Source organism: Chelonoidis abingdonii, chromosome 3 (assembly GCF_003597395.2).
Source record: "Chelonoidis abingdonii isolate Lonesome George chromosome 3, CheloAbing_2.0, whole genome shotgun sequence".
Lineage (NCBI taxonomy): Eukaryota > Metazoa > Chordata > Testudines > Testudinidae > Chelonoidis > Chelonoidis abingdonii.
In genome coordinates, this window is record NC_133771.1 from 166,386,986 (window position 1) to 166,406,690 (window position 19,705).

The 19,705-nt window shown below is 46.6% G+C and overlaps 1 protein-coding gene across 1 annotated transcript in view; it reads right to left on the reverse strand.

Annotated features, from left to right (window-relative positions):
• Positions 1-11,341: 11,341 nt before the first annotated feature.
• DEGS1 (delta 4-desaturase, sphingolipid 1) overlaps positions 11,342-19,705 on the reverse strand; it is a 39,668-nt gene continuing 31,304 nt past the window's right edge. Inside the window, exons 2-4 of the mRNA XM_032781724.2 lie at positions 19,589-19,679; positions 15,690-16,432; positions 11,342-13,929 (exon numbers count right to left, since the gene is read on the reverse strand). Coding sequence (XP_032637615.1) covers positions 13,783-13,929; positions 15,690-16,432; positions 19,589-19,670 — 972 coding nt within the window. The 5' untranslated portion in view covers positions 19,671-19,679 and the 3' untranslated portion in view covers positions 11,342-13,782. The remainder of the gene's footprint in view (positions 13,930-15,689; positions 16,433-19,588; positions 19,680-19,705) is intronic.

Below are 19,705 nucleotides of genomic sequence, written 5' to 3' on the forward strand. Positions count from 1 at the left end.
GGTCACCCAGAAAGCTGAACACCTGCTAAACAAATAACTGGAAAAGAGTTCACCTGAACTGAAACTAAGAGGGTAACATATATAGTTAAAGGACCTCAGGTTCTGAACACAGGGCTACTTCTTTGTTCTGTTTCTTAGCCATGGGTGGGGAAAAACAGAACTGAGAGTTGCTCTACCCTTTATGCCCTCACTAGGAGGTGAACAAGGGCACTCAAGGCAAAGGTGTGGTCCCACTGGGTAGTGCTGGCCAAAAGATTCTGATCTTGAGTGCATCGGGTATATGCACACACAGAATGGAAGACATGTAGACAAGCATTTGGAGAAAGAAAGGGAAAAAAAATAGTGGATGCTAGGCAGTATTTTGCATTTGCAGAGGGCCCCATCTTGCCGGGGCCCTTTACAAATGATATCACTGCTAAAACAAAGGTAATTGGGGGCTGGAAGCTGACAGCCAAACACCAGACAGTTTCTACATAAAAGTAGGGCATCTGGGTTGAGGGCAACGGCCAAAGTGCTCTGACATTTTAAAAGTCTATGCAGAGAAAGACAAGTCCTCGAATGTTTTGGCCTTGCACGTACATAGGAACCTGCACAAAGCTAGTCAGTGCACAGGGGCTAATTCCCCTCAGTACCACCTTCTGTACTGCAGAATCATTGACAAGAACTCTGATGTAGGGGGAAAGAGGGAAGTTGTGGAGAACCCGTAGGAGAGACACATCTTGAAGAACAATCGTTACTGCACAAGGTGAGTAACATCTTCTTTGAGTAGTGTCCCTATGGGTGCTCCACTGTAGGTGAATCCCAAGCAGTACCCTTTCTGGAGGGCCAGGACTTTTAAGTCAGGTCAGTTACAGATGACTGCACCAGGGAGTTGAAGATGGCGTCGGAGGCAGAGTCCATAGTGATCGCATAGTGTTTTGCGAAAGTGTGGACTGATGCCCAGCTTGCCACTCTGAAGCTCTGTGATATGGATATTCTTAAAGAAGGTGACTGATGAGATTGACCTTGTGGCATGCGTATGAATAGCATGTGGAGGGGTCACACTGTGAACTTGGTAGCAACGTTTGATACAGTTTGAGACCCACTTGGAAAGTCTTCGGGCTGATATTGCAGAGTCCTTGGATCTTTACGCCATGGAGAAGAAAAGCCATGGGGACTTCCTGAATGTCTTTGTCCTGTCCAGGTAGAAGGCTAGAGTTCTCCTGACATCTTGGGCATGTAGTATAGCATCCCTATTGTCTTGGTGAGGCTGGGGGTAGGATATTGAAAGGTGAATCAACTTGACTAATGTGAGAAGGCAGAGGAGGGATATGATTGCTCTTTATAAATATATCAGAGGGATAAATATTAGGGAGGGAGAGGAATTATCTGTGGAATGTGTTGTCCAGGAGGTCAGACTAGATGATCATAATGGTCCCTTCTGACCTTAAAGTCTATGAGTCTATGAAGCTGAGGTTATCTAAGGACACATCTTCACTAGCAACGTTAAAGTGCTGCCATGGCAGTGCTTTAACATGGCTGTGTAGTCATGGCACCGGCTCTCCTAGTGCTATAAAAAACCCACCTCCATGAGGGGAACAGCTGCCAGCGCTGGGAGCAAGGCTACACTGGCACTTTACAGCGCTGCAACTTCCTCGCTCAGGGGTGTGAAAAAACACCCCAAGCACTACAAGTTTCAGCGCTGTAATGTGCCAGTGTAGACAAGCCCTTAGGTATGAATTTTGGGTGCATAATCTTGTCTGGAAAAAATACCATGTAGGGAGGATGTGCCTGTGATGTTGCACCCCATAATGCTTTATGGGAATATGCTTATGAATGTATATATGACATAACTGGAATATGTTTTATGCTACATATGCCATGTAACATATCACTGTAAAGGTTATGATCTACTGAATATATTCATCCTATTTGTATGCATGTGTCATTTTTGTACTCCAAGTTATGAATATTGGCTGTAGACTTGTTTACTTTTAAATAGCCTCAGGGAAGCAGTCGGTCAGCTTCCTGAGAAAAGACTATTCTCAGTAAGTGCCCAGTTGAGAAACACTTAATTGTCAACGAACTTGGAGACGCCAATCCACATCTGAACGTTCCCAGGAATGGGGCTTGGCTGGTAAGGAACTCAGTCATGCATGGACATGTGACTTGTCCATGTGACTCCAAAACTCCATCTTGTAGCTGGGATTCTACACAGGGGGAGGGAGGGGTGTCCACCCACGAGAGAGTCTATTTAAGCCCCTGGGAGACCCCCTCCATTTTGTCTTCAGTTAGCTCAAGAGAGATCCTCTCCACTCCTCAAAGGATACCTGAAAGAAACTGGAACAAAGGACAGTAACCACGGGGGTGTGAGTGATTGCTGGACCCAGACTAGAAGGAGGCTTGTCTGTAAAAGAGGCTTATTGGAACATCTCTGAGGATGAGATTTTCTGTATTCAGCTTCTTACTGTATTAGGTTTAGACTTGCCTGTTTTATTTTATTTTGCTTGGTAATTCACTTTGTTCTGTCTGTTATCACCTGGAACCACTTAAATCCTACTTTTTGTATTTAATAAAATCACTTTTTACTTATTAAGTATCAGAGGGGTAGCTGTGTTAGTCTGGATCTGTAAAAAGCAACAGAGTCCTGTGGCACCTTATAGACTAACAGACATATTGGAGCATAAGCTTTCGTGGGTGAATACCCACTTTGTCAGACACATGTAGTGGAAATTTCCAGAGGCAGGTATAAATATGAAGGCAAGAATATTAATACCTGGGTGGAGGAACAGCTCTGCATATCTCTCTGTCAGTGTTATAGAGGGCGAACAATTTATGAGAACAGATTTATTTGGGGTTTGGTCCCCATTGGGAGTCGGGCATCTGAGTGTTAGCGTAAGTAGTATTCCTGGCTCTGTTTCAGTTAAGCCTGCAGTTTGTGGGACGTGGTTCAGACCTGGGTCTGTGTTTGTAGCCAGCAAACGTGTCTGGCACAACCAAGTAGGGTTCTGGAGTCCCAAGCTGGCAGGGAAGGCAGGGGCAGTAGTAGTGTTGGCACATCGGTTGGCAGCCCCAAGGGGATTTCTCTGATCCAACCTGTCACAGTGCCATCAGAGCTACACTCTCTCCTATTCTCCTGGCTGAGGTAATCATTACAACAAAGGCTGTTTTCAGTAATAGGTAGGTTAGAAAACAGGTAGCCATGGGTTCAAAGCAGGGGCCTAGTCAGTCCTTCCAGTACAAGGTTCAGGTCCCATGTGGGGGTAGGAAGTTGAGATTGAGGAAAGAGGTTTACTATACCCTTGAGGAAGGAACCTTTTTGTCATTGGGTGTGACAGCACAGTGATCCCTCCAGCCGCAGACACAGCTACGGCCCCGGCCCAGCCGCTGGCCCCCACTCCAGGAGCTGCAGACACATTCCATTACTGGTAAGGGTGGGCACAACAGCAAAAGTTTGGGCATTGCTTTTGTGTGAAAGAGTCACGGATGCTGGGGAAATTTGTTGAGACAGGCACCAAATCTGAAATCTTAGACCATTTCTGCAGGTATGTATGTTGTGTTGAGGACTGGCTACTGTGTAATAGAACCTCTTGTACCATTCTTGAACAGGAGCTTTCTAGGTCTTGGAGCCAAGCAGGAGCTATGCCTTGAGGCAGAAAATCCCCAAGTTTGGATGTAGAGTATGTCCTTTGTTCTGCAAAAGGAGGTAAGGAATGACTGGGAGAGAGATCAGGGGGCACATACCAAGCTGTGACAGGTAAGGGTACCAGGTCAGTCTCGGCCAAATAGGAGCAATCAGAATGACATGAGCTCCGTCCTTTTTAATTTTCAGCAGGACCTTCTACAGTTGGGAAATGGAGGGAAGGCACAGAGAAGATCCCTGTCCCAGAGAAAGTGTCACCTAAGGAGTGTTGTCCCATCCTCTCTCTGGAGCAATAGTGTGGACACTTCTTGTTCAGGTGAGTGGTGAACAGGTTTGTAGACAGTACTTCATGACCTATTCAGATGATGGGGATGCTGTCAGGTACATCTCCAACTCATGGTTATGTGGGAATTTGTGATTGAGACTGTCTGCTATTGAGTTTTGTGTGCCCAGAAGGTAAGTTGCAGAAAGTGTAATATTGTGGGAGATGCATCAATTCCATAATCTCATTGCATCTGGCAGATTGCAGCGATGTCTTTGCCACTAATTGGCCCTCCTCGATAATGGCCTTGAATGAGTCATGATGTGCTTCAAGAATTTTTCAATAAAGTCATTAAGTTTTGAGCAATTAATGCAGGGATAGGCAAACTTTTTGGCTCTCAGGCCACATCTGGGTATAGAAATTGTATGGTGGGCCATGAACGCTCATGAAATTGGGGTTGGGGTGCAGGAGGGGTGAGGACTCTGGCTGGGGATGTGGGCTCTGGGATGGGGCCAGAAATGAGGAGTTCAGGGTGAGGCTGGGGATGAGAGGTTTGGGGTGCAGGAGGATGCTCTGGGCTGGGATCGAGGGGTTTGGAGGGCAGGAGGGGGTTGGGGCATGGGTGGAAGCCTAAGGGTGCAGGCTCCAGGTGGCACTTACCTCAAGCGGCTCCTAGAAGCAGTGTCATGTCCCCACTCCGGATCCTACACAGAGGCACAGCTAGGCGGGTCTGCTGCACACTGCCCTGTCCGCAGACATCACCCCTGCAGCTCCCACTGGCTGTGGATCCCGGCCAATGAGAGCTGCAGGGGCAGTGCTTGGGGCAGGGCAGTGTACAGCAGAGCTGACTAGCCACGCCTACGCATAGGAGCCAGAGGGGGGTTATGCTGCTGCTTCCGGGAGCTCTGTGGAGTGGCCCCCGACCCTATTCCCTGGCTGGAGCGCCAGAGCAGGACAAACTCCAGACCACCCCTCCCCAGCAGGAACTCAAGGTCTGGATTAAAATGGCTGGCAAGCCAAGTCTGGCCCATGGGCCATAATTTGGCCACCCCTGAATTAATATAATTATATTTCGCCGTGAAAGCCTGGTAATTGACAATACAAAATTGTAGAGCGGCTAAGGAGTATGCTTTTTTACCAAACAGGTCAAGATGCTTCCAGTCTTTGCATAGGGAGAAGCCCTTGAGTGGTGTTATCAGGCATGGGAGTTGACGGTGTCCTCCTCCACAATGGAGCTGGGTAGTGGGTGGGACAATGGGAATTCAGACTCCTTGGCGAGGAATTAATATTTTTTTGTCTGCTCATTTGCAGGTTGGGGCTACTGATGCCGGGGTTTGCCAGGTGGCCTTTTCTGGGTCTAAAAAGGCCTCATTAATCAGGGCAATCTTTGAGGAAGCTGTAGAGGATATCAAGTTGATGATGGTTAACTTTGATATCTTCCAATGGAACCTGGAGAGTGTCTGCTACCCTCTTTGCCAGCTCCTGAAGAGACTAAAGTTATGTGCCAAAGACGGTGGAGAAGGAATGACGGCTTCATCTGGAGTAGGAGGATATGGTCACCTGCTCCTCACTACCAGCTTCCTCTTCCTCTAAGTTCTGAACAGTTCCAAAGCCCTGGATGGTGCGGCATGTGCGAGGGTTCTCTGGTGAGGCTTGAAGTTCAAGAGGCGTGCTGGCAGAAGGCTGCCTAAGGTCCCAATATAGCCACTGGGGTGATGGCATAGAGCCCAGTGGTGGTGCCCATGGGTGGCTGTACCAGGATGGTGGTAGTGCCACCACCTGTGGTATATCCTTGGGCTCTGTTGGAACTTGGGAGGAGTACTGCAACACTCCCTCCTCAGGCTGTCTGAACCCTCACTGGAGAGAGGAGGAGCATGGCAGTTTGGGTACCTCCTGTGCTTGGTAAAGGCTCAGTGCAGAGATCTCAGTAGTGAGAGGAAGGGACATCCAGAGGACTTCTGAACAGGACCGTCTCTAGGCACCAGCAATGCAAGCATGTGCTTGGGGCAGCACAATTCCAGGTGCAGCATTCCGGCCATTTTTTTGTTTGTTTGAGCAGTTGCGCTCTTGGAGCGGCAATTTTTTGCTTGGGATGGCAAAAAACCTAGAGCCGGCCCTGCTTTTGCATGTTAGTATTCCATTGGTACCAATCATCCTGCACCACTTGTTCTGGGGCCGAACGAGCTGTTGGTGATCTCTGCACCACTTGTTCTGGGGCCGAACGAGCTGTCACTGATGGTACCAATGGGGGTTCCATACCGGGAGCAGCTTTTTAGAAGAGTGCTTACTCCTGTCCATTGGTGCCGATGAGTCAGTGCCTATGCCTGTCGGGTCCATGGGCCTGCCAGCAGTACTGGTTGCTGGTGGTCTCTGAGATCCATGGGTGTCGGACTGAGATGGCCTTGGTGTCAGTGATATTGAGCTAGATGATGATCACTTATGACTATCTCAGGGCTCACTGCTGTCTTAGATCATTTGTGAAAGGGGGCTGTAGTCTGCTTCTTTGACCCAGAGCCCTTAAGACGTAGAAGACTGTAGGGAGGACTCGCATCTACCAGCCAGCTAAGGTCAGAGAGCTGCCTTGATAAAGATAATCTTCTAGCAGAGCTCTGTCTTTGCAGGGTCTTGGGCCAACTTGTTGGCAAAGACCACACTTTTGTTGTATGTGGCTGTCCCCAAGGCAGAAAATGGACTAAGGGTGTGTCTACACTATGGAATTACTCCTATTTTAAAGAATTCAATTTCTGGCAACAGATTGTATGAAGTCGAGTGCATGAGTCCACAGTAAGCACATTAATTCGGCGGTGTGAGTCCATAGTGCTGAGGCTAGCATCGACTTCTGGAGAGTTGCACTGTGGGTAGCTATCCATAGTTCCCGCAGTCTCCCCCACCCATTGGAATTCTGGGTTGAGATCCCAATGCCTGATGGGGCAAAAAACATTGTCACGGGTGGTTCTGGATACATGTTCTCAGGCCCCCCCTCTCCCTCCCTCCCTCCCTCCGTGAAAGCAATGGCAGACAATGGTTTTGCGCCTTTTTTCATGGGTTACCTGTGCAGACGCCATACCACAGCAAGCATGGAGCCTACTCAGCTGACCATCACCATATGTCTCCTGGGTGCTGACAGACATGGGACTGCATTGCTACACAGCAGCAGCTCATTGCCTTTTGGCAGCAGATGGTGCATTACGATTGGTAGCCATCGTCATCGTACTCCTGGGTGCTCTTTTAGCTGACTTTGGTGAGGTCAGTCAGGGGTGCCTGGGCAGACATGGGAGTGACTGAGCCAGGTCATTCCCATCTTCTTCCAAGCACCCAGGAGATGACAATGGCTAGCAGTCGTAATGCAACATCTTCTGCCAAGCACCCAGGATATGACGATGGCTAGCAGTCGTACTGCACTGTCTGCTGCCAGCCTAAGATGTTTTGATCCACTCCATCTATCTATTACAAGAAATAGACCAGATTTGTTTTGTATTCATTTGCTCCCCTCGCCCTCCATGAAATCAATGGCCTGCTAAACCCAGGGTTTTGAGTTCAATTCTTGAGGGGTCCATTCTGTGAGACAGTTGTTTGTGTTTCTCCTTGATACAAAGCTGCCCCCTTTGTGGATTTTAATTCCCTGTAAGCCATATCGTCAGTTGCCTCTCCCCAAAGCAATGGCAGACAATCGTTTTGCACTTTTTCATTGCAGATGCCACACCATGGCAAGCATGGAGCCTGCTCATCTCCCAACGCAGCAGTCATGAATATTGTAAACACCTCACGCATTATTGTGCAGTTTATGCAGAACTAGAAGGTGAAAAACCTGGTGAGGAGGAAGCGACGGCAGCGTGGTGACGAGTGATGAGGACACAGACACAATTCTCTCAAAGCGTGTGCCCCAGTGCTTTAGAGATCATGGTGTTAATGGGGCAGGTTCATGCCATGGAATGCCAATTCTGGGCCCTGGAAACAAGCACAGAGTGGTGGGACTGTATCGTGTTGAAGGTGTGGGATGATTCTCAGTGGCTGTGAAACTTTCACATGTGTAAGGGCACTTTCATAGAACTTTGACTTGCTTTCATCTGCCCTGAAGTGCCAGAATACCAAGATGAGAGCAGCCCTCACAGTTGAGAAGCAAGTGGCAATTGCCCTGTGGAAGCTTGCAATACCAGACAGCTACTGGTCAGTCGGGAATCAATTTGGAGTGGGAAAATCTACTGTGATGCTAGTAGCCAAAGCAATCACTGAGCTGCTGCTACCAAAAGTAGTGACTCTGGGAAATGTGCAAGTCATAGTAGATGGCTTTGTTGCAGTGGGATTCCCTAACTGTGGTGGGGCGATAGGTGGACCATATCTTTGCACCAGACCAGTCAGTACATAAACTGCAAGGGGTACTTTTCAATGGTACTGCAAGCACTGGTGGATCACAAGGGAAGTTTCACCAACATCAATGTGGGATGGCTGGGAAGGGTTCATGACGCTCACATCTTCAGAAACATTAGTCTGTTTAAATGGCTGCAGGAAGGGATTTACTTCTCAGACCAGAAATGAAGTGTTGGGGATGTTGACATGCCTATAGTTATCCTTGGGGACCCTGCCTACCCCTTAATGCCATGGCTCATGAAGCCATGCACAGGCAGCCTGGACAGTAGGTAGGAGCTGTTCAACTATAGGCTGAGCAAGTACAGAATGGTGGTAGAATGTGCATTTGGATGTTTGAAGGGTCGCTGGCACACTTTACTGTCTCGCTAAGACCTCACCAAAACTAATATTCCCATTGTTGTTGCTTGCTATGTGCTCCACAATCTCTGAGTGTAAGGGGAAATGTTTATGGCTGGGTGGGAGGTTGAGGCAAAATTGCCTGGCTGCTGATTATGTGCAGCCAGACACCTGGGCGATTAGAAGAGCACACCAGGAAGTGGTGCACATCAGAGCAGCTTTGAAAACCAGGTTCATGACTGGCCAGGCTACAGTTCTGTTTTTCTCCTTGATGATAACCTGTCCCCTTGGTTGATTCATTCCCTGTAAGCCACCCACTCTCCCCTCTTTGATCACAGCTTGCTTGCAAAGGAAATAGTCACTATTGTTTAAAAAACATGTATTCTTTATTAATGGATTATAAAAATAGGGAGATAACTGACCGGGTGGGGTGTGGGAGGAGAGAAGGAAAAGGCCACTTCAAAACTTGTTGAATCCCAGCCTTCTGTTGCTTGCGCTGTCCACTGGGGTGGAGTGGTTGGGTCCCTGGAGCCTCCCACCACCGTGTTCTTGGGCAGCTGGGTGAGGAGGCTATGGAACTTGGGGAGGGTGGTTACATGGGCTGCAGTGGCACTCTGTGATCCTGCTGCTGTTCCTGAAACTCCACCAGATCATGTCCGTTTGATCCTGCAGTAGCCCCAGCATTGCATCCTGCCTCCTCTGATCTTCCTGCTGCCACCTCTCATCTCGATCATCCCTCCTGTCCTCATTTGTTGGCTGCTTTCCTGTCCTATGATACTGTGTCCTTCTACTCATTCAGATGAACTTTTTCACTGCGGGTCAACTGCATGATCTCAGAGAACATTTCATTGCATGTGCATTTTTTTTGCTGCCTTATCTGAGATGCCTTCAGGATGGAGGAGGGAGACTTGAAAAATTTGCAGCTGTGGGAGGGAAAAAAGGGACAAGATATTTTCCTGAACAACACTATTCACATTACATAGCACATGTGATTTCAGTCCAAGGTTACATTTTGCATCTTTTATATTGAGTGCCTGTGGCTTTGGTGTTAGAGATCACAGACACAGGGCCGGGCACCAGAATTCGACTTTCAGGCAGCTATGGTAAGCCATAGTCTTTTGGCTTCTGCAACCTTCATAAAAGCAGCACCCTCCTTTCCCATACAAACAAGCAAAGCCCACAGCGTGCTGTGGTTTTCTGTTAATATGCAGCAGCAGAAACCAAAGTAACATACATATACTCCCATTCTGGGATGAGTGCTTTACCTCTGCCCCTACCGGGTGGCTGGTTCTCCCCAGAAACCTCCTGCAAGGGCTTTTAGAATACCTCCAGGAGAGCTTAATGGAGATGTCCCTGGAGGATTTCTGCTTTGACATGTTAAGACTTTTCTAATAGCTATACTGGCCACAAATGCATCACAAGTCCTCAGGGCAAATTAATCATTAAAAACATGCTTTTAAAGTATTATATATACAAAGGTACACTCACCAGAGTTCCCTTCTATGGCTTCATGGTCTGGGATACAGCCTTGGGATGAGCTCTGCATGGTCACCTGTCCTGAGGAGCTCCACTGGTCAAACAGCAATGAGATCTGAAAGTTCATGGGGCTTTTCCTGTATACCTGGCCAGTGCATCTGAGTTGAAAGTGCTGTTCAGAGCAGTCATAATGGTGCACTGTGGGATAGCTCCTAGAGGCCAATACTGTCAAATTGCATCCACACTAACCGTAATTTGAACTGGTGATATTGATTTCATCACTAATCCCCTTCTCGGGGAGGAGTACAGAAGTCAAGTTTAAGAGCCCTTTATGTCAAAGTAAATGCCTTAGTTGTATGGATGGGTGTAGGGTTAATTTGATTTAATGCTGCTAAATTTGACAAACTCAGTGTACACCAGGGTTAAGTGTACTTATCTGTGATCAGGATAGCCTCTTTACAGGCATACCCTGTTGGGGGAAAGGTTCCTGACGGGGAAGAAAAGGTGGGAAGAAAAATAAAGTCTTTCCTTTTTTTAAAGGATAAAATAAAAGGGAAAAAAACTAGAACTATAACTAGGAGACTAACTATAGGTATACAGATTAAAACACTAGTCTTTATGAACTGCTAATGGCTCCATCTCTAGCCAAGGGAGCTGAGAAGGCACTGAGATGGGTTAGCCCATGTGTGCTGACTAGCCATGTAGCAAAGCACAAGGAGAGACAGCATAGTCATGGTCCTAACATACTGCTACTAAAGTCCTCCAATCAGCAGTGCAGAGATGCAAGCACAGCCACAGGGGAGCAGGTATAGGGACACTACTCAAAGCAGCAGAGGATAACTTTCATCAAGTATTGGGAAGGTTTTAATGAATATGATCCATACCCCTTTCAGGCACAGGAGAGCCTTCTCAGCACAGAGGAGTTTAGCTAATGTACCCACTCCCCCCCTACATACACACTTTTTTTTTTGCAAGTTTTCAGGCATTGAACAAAACATTAGCTAGTATTAATTTTGCTAAAAAAAAAGTATTTTAACATACATTTTGTCTGACCATTTCACTGCTCAAACACACAAATGTTAGTCTTCCAGGTGCCTATCTGCTTCCAAAAGTTAATTACAAGCAAGCTGACCCTTTACATTTCAAGCTGCTTCATATGTCTGTCCTTTATAAAAAAGTCTTTTGGGAGGTTAAGCCAGACTTAAGGTTTAGCTATAAAACATTGTTTTAATCCAATGAAAGTTAGTTTACTAGCAAGGCACCAGCACAAAAGCCACTTTTCTAGTGTTATCCAAAAGCATTTATTTATAGGTTTACCTTTAAGTGCTGATTATACTGATATAAAGGAAGCATAGTTGACCAAAAAATGCAACTAGTTACATGGTACAGTAAGCCAGCTATTTTGTCATAGGCCCCAAATGAGTTAATTCTTTGTAAATACTTAAATTTACAGTCTCCCTACAAAAGGTTAAGCCACTGATATTTATGAATTAATCAAATCCAGCGAGGGCCTACATTTTCAAAAGTGACTCAAGTTGGACACCCAGAACCATGAGGCCAAAATTCAGAAAATAAGCATCTACTCCCCTTGCAATCAGGCCCTTTTAAAGTGGCTCAAGAAGGGCAACTACAGAATGGAAACATAGGCCAGAACAGTGTTTCAGCCTCCCTTGCAGACCACCACTTAATGAAGGCTAAAAGTTTGTCTCCAGCTGAGACAAACACCACGTTGGAACTGTTGTTTGGGCCAGATTGTTAAAGATGCAAATAAGCACTTTTCAAAAGGCCCTCTTGGCACCTTTAGAAATCTGGCCCTATAAAAAAATTAAGATGGCAGAAGGGGTATTGGCATAGTTTTCTGTTACACCACTTTGTGAAGAATAATTGATCAAGATATCTGCATTTTTGGAAATAGCTAGGGAAGTGAAAAGGATCAAGGCAGGATTAGAGGATGCAGAAGTTTACAGAGCCCACTACTTAGAAGTATGGCTGAAGAACAGGAAGATACTAACCTACAATATATGGGAAAGGTTTGTGTTAATGCAATTTGGTTGTTGTTAATTCATTTTAACTACACCATTAAATGTGCACAAATGACTAAACTGGTTACAATAACTAACTAAACTGTTTCCCCATTCAGGAGGCACTTAGCCATTTGCATACCGCAGGTGATATATTTTCCAGTTATCTGCAGTAATTATTTTCAATGTGGAATCAGTGGTCATAAGTTCTGTCAGCTGTAAGGGTAGGATCCATGAATGGACTCAGGCATCACAATGCTGAGCATCACAACACCTACTGTCAGATGCCTAAACAATCACAGGAACACTAATTGCCAAAGCTAATTGCTAAGCCCCTAGGCTGCCTACATCTTAGAATGCAATCCACAAAAACCAGTACATTAGGCATGGAGCACAGAAGCTAACCCATGGGAGATGCTAATGACATAGCGTCCCCCTCAGAGGAACAGGGTTAAGGCCAGGCTACCTCATTTTAGCAATCCACAATGGAACCAGCTGTTTAGAGGCAGCTTAGAAACCTAAATGTTTATGGTAATGGGGGGTGAAGAGAAAAAGGTAATGATGGTGCTGCCAACAATGCAGTAGATTGTCTCATCTACTGGATTGGGGCCTGCACACACCAGAGGTAGACAAAACCTCGTACCCTGCTTTGTGAATCAGTTTAGGGCTTAAGACAGTAGTGCACATTTCCACAGGCAGAAACCTAAACTCATTCAAGGTACAAAGTTCCTAACTGCTTAGGTGCCTACAGGGTTCATAGTAGAGCCTAAACTAGGACTGAGGTGCCTAGTGTGTTTTCACTAATTGCCTCTTCATTAGATAGATGTAGATGTGACTGACATTAAAACAAAACCCACTCCCTGTGGCTTTATTAAAAGCTAAACAAGCCTAGTCAGCCATACCAAGCTAGTAGGGGTTTTGTCACTAGGGTCTAAACACACTTGTCTTCAGATTATTGTGCCACTATTTTCCTAATAGCTATATACCCAGGAAATTAGTCAGATAATCACTACCTTAGTCCCCAGTACCAGTAAGAGTAGTTAGTAAAAAGCAGTAGCCTTATGAAGTAGTTTTCAATACTAGGGGTAGTGAGAGTCACTGTTGATAAGAACCTGGCTCAGCAGTGAACTAGCCATCAAGGCAGATTCACTCATTAACTGCTGTTTAGAGGTTTAGTTTCTCCCCTAGTGCCTACCGCCAAAGAAGTTCAGAGACAGAAATAAGCTGAAACCACATTTCATGAAAGACTTAATCATGTTAGCTTAGAATTAACTTTATCAAGTATGAACTTTAATACTATAATTGACTAAGTTATGAGCATGGACAAGCCAGAACTGTAAATGGTTTGAAGCATCTTTTATAGGTCTAAACGGACAAGCCAGAAACAGGTGTCTGAGTACAAGATTTGTTAGCAGCTGTGAAATAAGTATTATAAAACAAACTTAAGTACTATTATACACATACACTGAGCATATTCAAATCGTGTTTTGTATATTAGTTACACCAATGACTGTTAGAATGTTAGCTACTGGTAGTCTAATTGGTCTGAAGAGGTCTGTTTTAGGATACACCAATGCATTCTTGTAGATGTCTGAAGTTTAAATTCAGGACACAAATACACTTTTCAAGTAGCTGGTACAAGAATTCTTGCTAAATACCCCAGATCTTGCTTTGTAGAGTCTTTTGGTTGGCAAAGTTTAATCCTGTTTCACATCACCCTTTAATTTCCTTTTCATGCGTGAGTAAGGGCTGATTGTGTCATCCATCACAAAGTCATAAAGCACTTTTATCCAGGAGTTATATTGTGGAAGATCATCATAGTATTCAGCTGCTATTTTCTTCACCTAAGAGGAAAAAAAATTAAGGTTTATTCATATTTGTTTAATCTCAAGACTCTTCCCCTCCAGTGTTTCTGCCAGTACTTCTAGAAGCAGAAGAGAATAAAGTCTTTTGTGCTAAGAAATTTACTTTTAGTGGCATTATATGAAGATTATAAATTCAGACATTGTAGGTGGTCAGTTTCAAGTTTAAATTAAGTGAGTTTTTTTAAACATTAAACCTGTTTTGTTTAAAGTAGATTTTATTCACCCAATGTGGAGCTATCAGTTTTAACACTAACTGTAGTGAGAATGCAAAGCTGTTTTAGGGCCTAAGGCTAGCTGCTTGCTTAATTTCTGATTGCAGGGAAGGCCTTTTAGGGCTTGGCTACACTCACACTTCACAACACTGCAACTTGCACGCTCAGGGGTGTGAAAAAACACCCCCCTGAGCGCTGCAAGATGCAGCGCTGTAAAGCGTCGGTGTAATCAGGGCGGCAGCGCTGGGAGTGCGGCTCCCAGTGCTGCACGCTACATCCATACAGGATGTGGTTTATGTGCAGCGCTGGGAGCTCTCCCCCAGCGCTGCCGCTCTGACCACATTCACTCTTCAAATTCCAAGTGTAGCCATACCCTTATAGGTACTCCTAAACTAACAGGTGTAATCTACATGGCATATTCAGACAGTCCTGGTTCTTTGCTTTGTCCAGACAGTATGTTAATCTGAGGTAAACAAGTTTAATAGCTTCCTGTTAACAAGCAAAAACTAATCAGTTTACTAAAAGTAGTCAAGAGAAACATCCCTATGTAAGAGAAAAGATCAGACTAGCTATGCAAGCTTTTACTTGAGAAATGCTCAAATTAAAATGCAGTCCTTTTTTTAAGACTGTAGTTTCACTGTCCTTGTTTCCTCCCATTTTTGTTGTTTTATAATGAGTTGTTTCTCTTCTACTGTTGTGTGGGAAACAGGAACCAAAATGTGAGAAACTGAATTATTACACAAAAACAGAAGTATGCAAGGTGCTGTCAAATACTACCCAGTAGGCAAATAGAAAAGAAATAGATTGTAAGGCTGGATGGGGAAGGACAATTAAAAGTAACACTTAAGATTGCTTTAATAGAGGACAATTTTTTCATATAGTGTAGTTTTAAGTCTATAGTTGATACTTTAGCAGCAGTACCCTACATATCCTACTTCAGCCAAAAACTAAAACAGGGGTAGGCAAACTACAGCCCAGATCCAGCCTGCCAGTTGTTTTAATTCAGCCCTTGAGCTCCAGCTGGGGAGCAGGGTGGGGGCCACTCCATGCAGCTCCCCAGAAGCAGGAGCCAGAGGGGGCCATGCTGCTATGTGTAATGGGAGCTGCAAGGGCCATGCCTGTGAACAGACAAGGCACAGCTGAGCTGCCTGGCCACGCCTCCATCTAGGAGGCAGAGAAGAGAACTGTATACCCAATCCCCAGCCCTGATCCCCCTCCTGCTCTCTGAACCCCTTGGTATCAGCCTGGAGCTCCATCTGCACCCCAAACCCCTCTTTGACCTGCACTCCCTGCTGGAGCCCTCATCCCCTCCTGCACCCTGAACTCATTTCTGGCCCCACCCTAGAGCTCATACTCCCAGCCAGAGCCCCCTCCTGCTCCCCCATCTCAATCCCAATTTCATGAGCATTCATGGCCCACCACACAATTTCTATACCCAGAGGTAGCCCTCAGGCCAAAAAGTTTGCCCACCCCTGAGGTAAATTTCAGTTTACCATTAGCTTTATATATTCTTGACAGTGTACTTACCAATGGAAGGTTCTTGCCAGGAATATTGGGAAAGTCATGGTGTTCATTGTGGTAGCCAACATTAAATGTGAGCAAATTAAGTGGCCCATAATAGGAGTAAGTCTCATGTCCCTTTAAGAACATGTAATGTTCAGCTATGAAGTGTCCTGAAATTGGGTGCAACCCCAGTCCAAGTATTGATCCTGCAACCATGTAGAAGGTTGATTTAATTCCCAAGTAGTAGTATATTACAACATCAAAAGAGAGCTGTGCCAACACGTTGATGATTTCCAATCGAGAAATTGGCTTGGGATTGATGCAGAGAGGTCGAATAGCATAGAAAAAGGGCTGAAGAACAATCCATATGAACTTCCTAAAACGAGTACAGAAAAACCAGCCTTCAAAGTCAGTAGGAATATCTACATCAATTCCATCACCTCCTAGATAGCGATGATGATCCATGTGGTATCTCTTGAAAGATATAGAGTATGGGAGGCCAAGAGGGAGATTGGCAAATATTCCAAACCACCGATTCGACATAGCTCTGCAATTGCCAAAGGCACTATTGTGAGAGATCTCATGAATAGCCAGAGTCATTGAGTGACTGATGCAGCTGCCAAACACATAAGCCCAGAACATAACCCATTTCCAGTCCAAGTCTTTAACTAGATAAAACGCAATCAATTGTGCAAGAACCATCAGTACAACCACCCATATCAAGTTGTTGTCTGGCTTCATTAAAGCTTTTATTTCTGGATGTTTAGCTGTTATGGGGAGAAGAAAAATAGTTAAATGCAAAGAGGAAAAATGTCACAAGTACACTTTAGTAGAGCCAGAGTTTTTTCAGCCACACAAACAGCTTACTAATAACCCTCCTCCCCCCAAATTGATTCTATTCATTAAGGAATGAGTCCACTCAACTCAAATCTTCCTACATTTTTGGCAATTCAGTTACATTAGTAGGTTGCACGTACATGTTGAGAATTGTTTGACTGCTCTAGGCATATGTGCATGCCTGAAATATTGAGCAAGATCAAAGAGTGCTGTTGTAGTTTAGTGGTATTTGGTGTTTTATTCTAGAAACCCAAAGCCTCTTAATACTTGCATGCACTTCCACAGTTTGTTACAGATTTAAATCAATCATACACCTGAGGGACAATTACACCACTTTTAGGGTAAGAAAATTAAAGAAAATCAACTTCATACTCATCTTGGGCAGACATGTAAAGATTCCTATTTATGACTTGCCATTTCTACTTCAGTGATTAAGCTTCTGGAAGCACTGTTATTTGCACTAAAATCCCTTTAAGACCAAGAGAGTACAAGCAGCATGTTACACAACCCACCTAAGATTTATAGTCCTTGCTAGAGTTGCATACATCAACAATGCTGCCAGATATTAAACATTATATTTCAGGCTCTACACCAGCTTTTACCATGGGGACAGCCAGGGAAGATGGCTTGGGGAGCTGTAGCAAAACAAGGCAGACAATCCAAATTGCAGAAGGCCAACATAGCCTAAGTCAGAGGTGGGCAAACTGCAGTCCATGGGCTGGATCGTTCTTCCCAGCCCCTGAGCTCCTGGCCAGGGAGGCTAGCCCCCAGCTCCTCCTCCTCCCCCTCCCCTGCAGCCTCAGTTCATGCCACCAGCACTCCGGTCCCTCGCTCCTGCCAGGCAGGCTCCACAGCTGCAAGCTCCTGCTGCTCTGAGCAGCATGGTAAGGGGGTGGGGAGCAGCAGGGGTTGGATAAGGGGCAGAGGGTCCCAGGGGACAGTAGGGGATAGGGAGCAGGGGGGGCTGTATCCCAGGGGCTGTTAGGGGAAGGGGTGTGAATAGGGGTCAGAGCAGTCAGGGGGTTGGATAGGGGATGGGGGTCCCAGGAGGGGATTAGTCAGGGGACAAGGAGCAGGGGGGGTTGGATGAGTCAGAGGTTTGAGGGAGGCAGGAAGTGTGACCAGGCTGTTTGGGGAGCCACAGCCTTCCCTACACGCCGTCCATGCACAGTTTTGCAATCCCAACGTGGCCCTCGGGCCAAAAAGTTTGCCCACCCCTCACCTAAGTGGTCATGGACACGGAGACAATGTGGTCAAAAACTTGATGCAACTTCGAGGCTTACTACTACTTTCCCAGAACAGCCTCCCTCAGCTAATAAAATGGTCCTCCCTCCACATCCCACTCTTGGGATAACTTGGTTGTTCAGAGGTATAAGCTACACTTAATTCAGGCAAATCTGAACCACTGTCATTATAAAGCTAGTTGCAAATTGGTCAAAGTACTGACTATTTTGCGCACTTCAGGTGTTTAGTGCTCACCTTTTAAACCCTAAAGTAACCTCTGCATTTGGTATAGTAGTGTTTCCCAGCCTCAAGAAAATGAAATGAAAATGAAACCAACCCCACCCTTCGCACCATCAGTTAGAGGCAGACCCACTGTAATTTATGTGCAGTGGGTCTTTTAGCAATTTGTGTTCTATGCAGATGGCCAAAAAAATTGGGTTTTGGCAGGCTATTTATTATATACGCACACAGTAACAAGTAATATTTTTGTAATATTCCCTAGTGCACTTTAATGTAGCACTGCTTCAAACACCACTACATTCACACACAGGAGGGACTCTTTAGTGCACACCAGCAGGATCTACATGGACAAACTAATGCACACCACACTAGTGCACTTTAGAAGTCATACCCCAGTTGTCTGCATCACTGCTCTGTGTGGACAAGCACTCAGATACAAGTGCTCATTGCCAGTGTTAACTGAAAAAACACCCCAATTTAAAAAAACAGGACGTGTTCATCCAGTAACAACTGATCAGAAGCCCTATATAAATCTGCTCTTTGGAAACACTGTAGTATAGTCACTATTTCCCTTCCCACTACCCTACAAACACCGTCAGTTTCATATATACCTGATCACATCCATCACTACACTACACAGCCCAACAGTACACATCATGAAATAGCAGCCTCCTTCACGCTTTCCATCTCAAACAGCTCTTCTGACAGCAAGATCAAAACACAAAAATCACTTCAGGGGGGCTTTTCTCCTCCTCCTCCTCTCCTTCACGTGTGCACAATGCGTGTACAAATTTCCCAGGCAATCAGTTTTAACAAGAAATATTCCGGAGACGTTTCTGGAAGCCACCCACCCTCCTTCCAGCGCGTTAGCTAAAAAGAGGCTTTCAACCGCAGTGAGTTACTTGAGGGAAGCAAGACAGTTTGATGCGCGTCCAACCCACAGGACAATCCCCTCCCCCGAATCAGCTGAGCGGAAGGCATCTCAAAATGACTGCGAGGAGCTCCCCCGTGGCCCGCAGAGCCGTTGGCAAGGAGGGCGGATCTGCAGGATTGACTCCGGCCTCTGGACAGTCCAGAAACGCCTCATTCCGGGGCTCCGCTCTCGGACAGCAGGGCGGGGGGAGAAGTCCTGGTAATCGCGCTGCCCCCCGCACGGAGGGAGGAGCGGTGTCTCGCGGCTCACGGATGGGGTGGGCCTGAAGAACTCGGCCTCCGAACCTGGCTCAAGGGGCCGACCCATTTGTCACTCGCCTGCCCCCCTTCCGCGGCAGCCATTTTACCAAGCTCGCCACCCCCAGCGAGCCCCGAAACGGGACCCCCTCGGCGCTGGGGACACCCACGAGGCCCCCACAAACGCCACCTCCGCTGGACGGGGCCGCTACGCGCCGCAGGCAGCGCGCCGCCCGCCGCGCAAAGCGACAAGCAGCGCAGGCTGACAGCGGATACGGCGAGCCCGGGGGCGACCGGTTCTCTGTGCGGAGGCATCAGGCCCTTCCCCCGCCGGCGGAACGGGCAGAGCCCAGGGCACCGCCGGCTCGGACAGGGAGCCGGCTGGGGAGACACATGCGCCGCCAGCAGGACGCCCCGGCGCGGAGGGGAAGCTGCCCGGGCCCCTCGCTCACCTAGGATCGCCTTGCGGCGATCGGCGTGGGGCTGGTCCGTGTAAACCCACTCAAAGTCCTCCCGAGCCACCGTGTTCCCCATCGCTGCAGCGCCGAGCCCTTCGCCTCGGCCGCCTC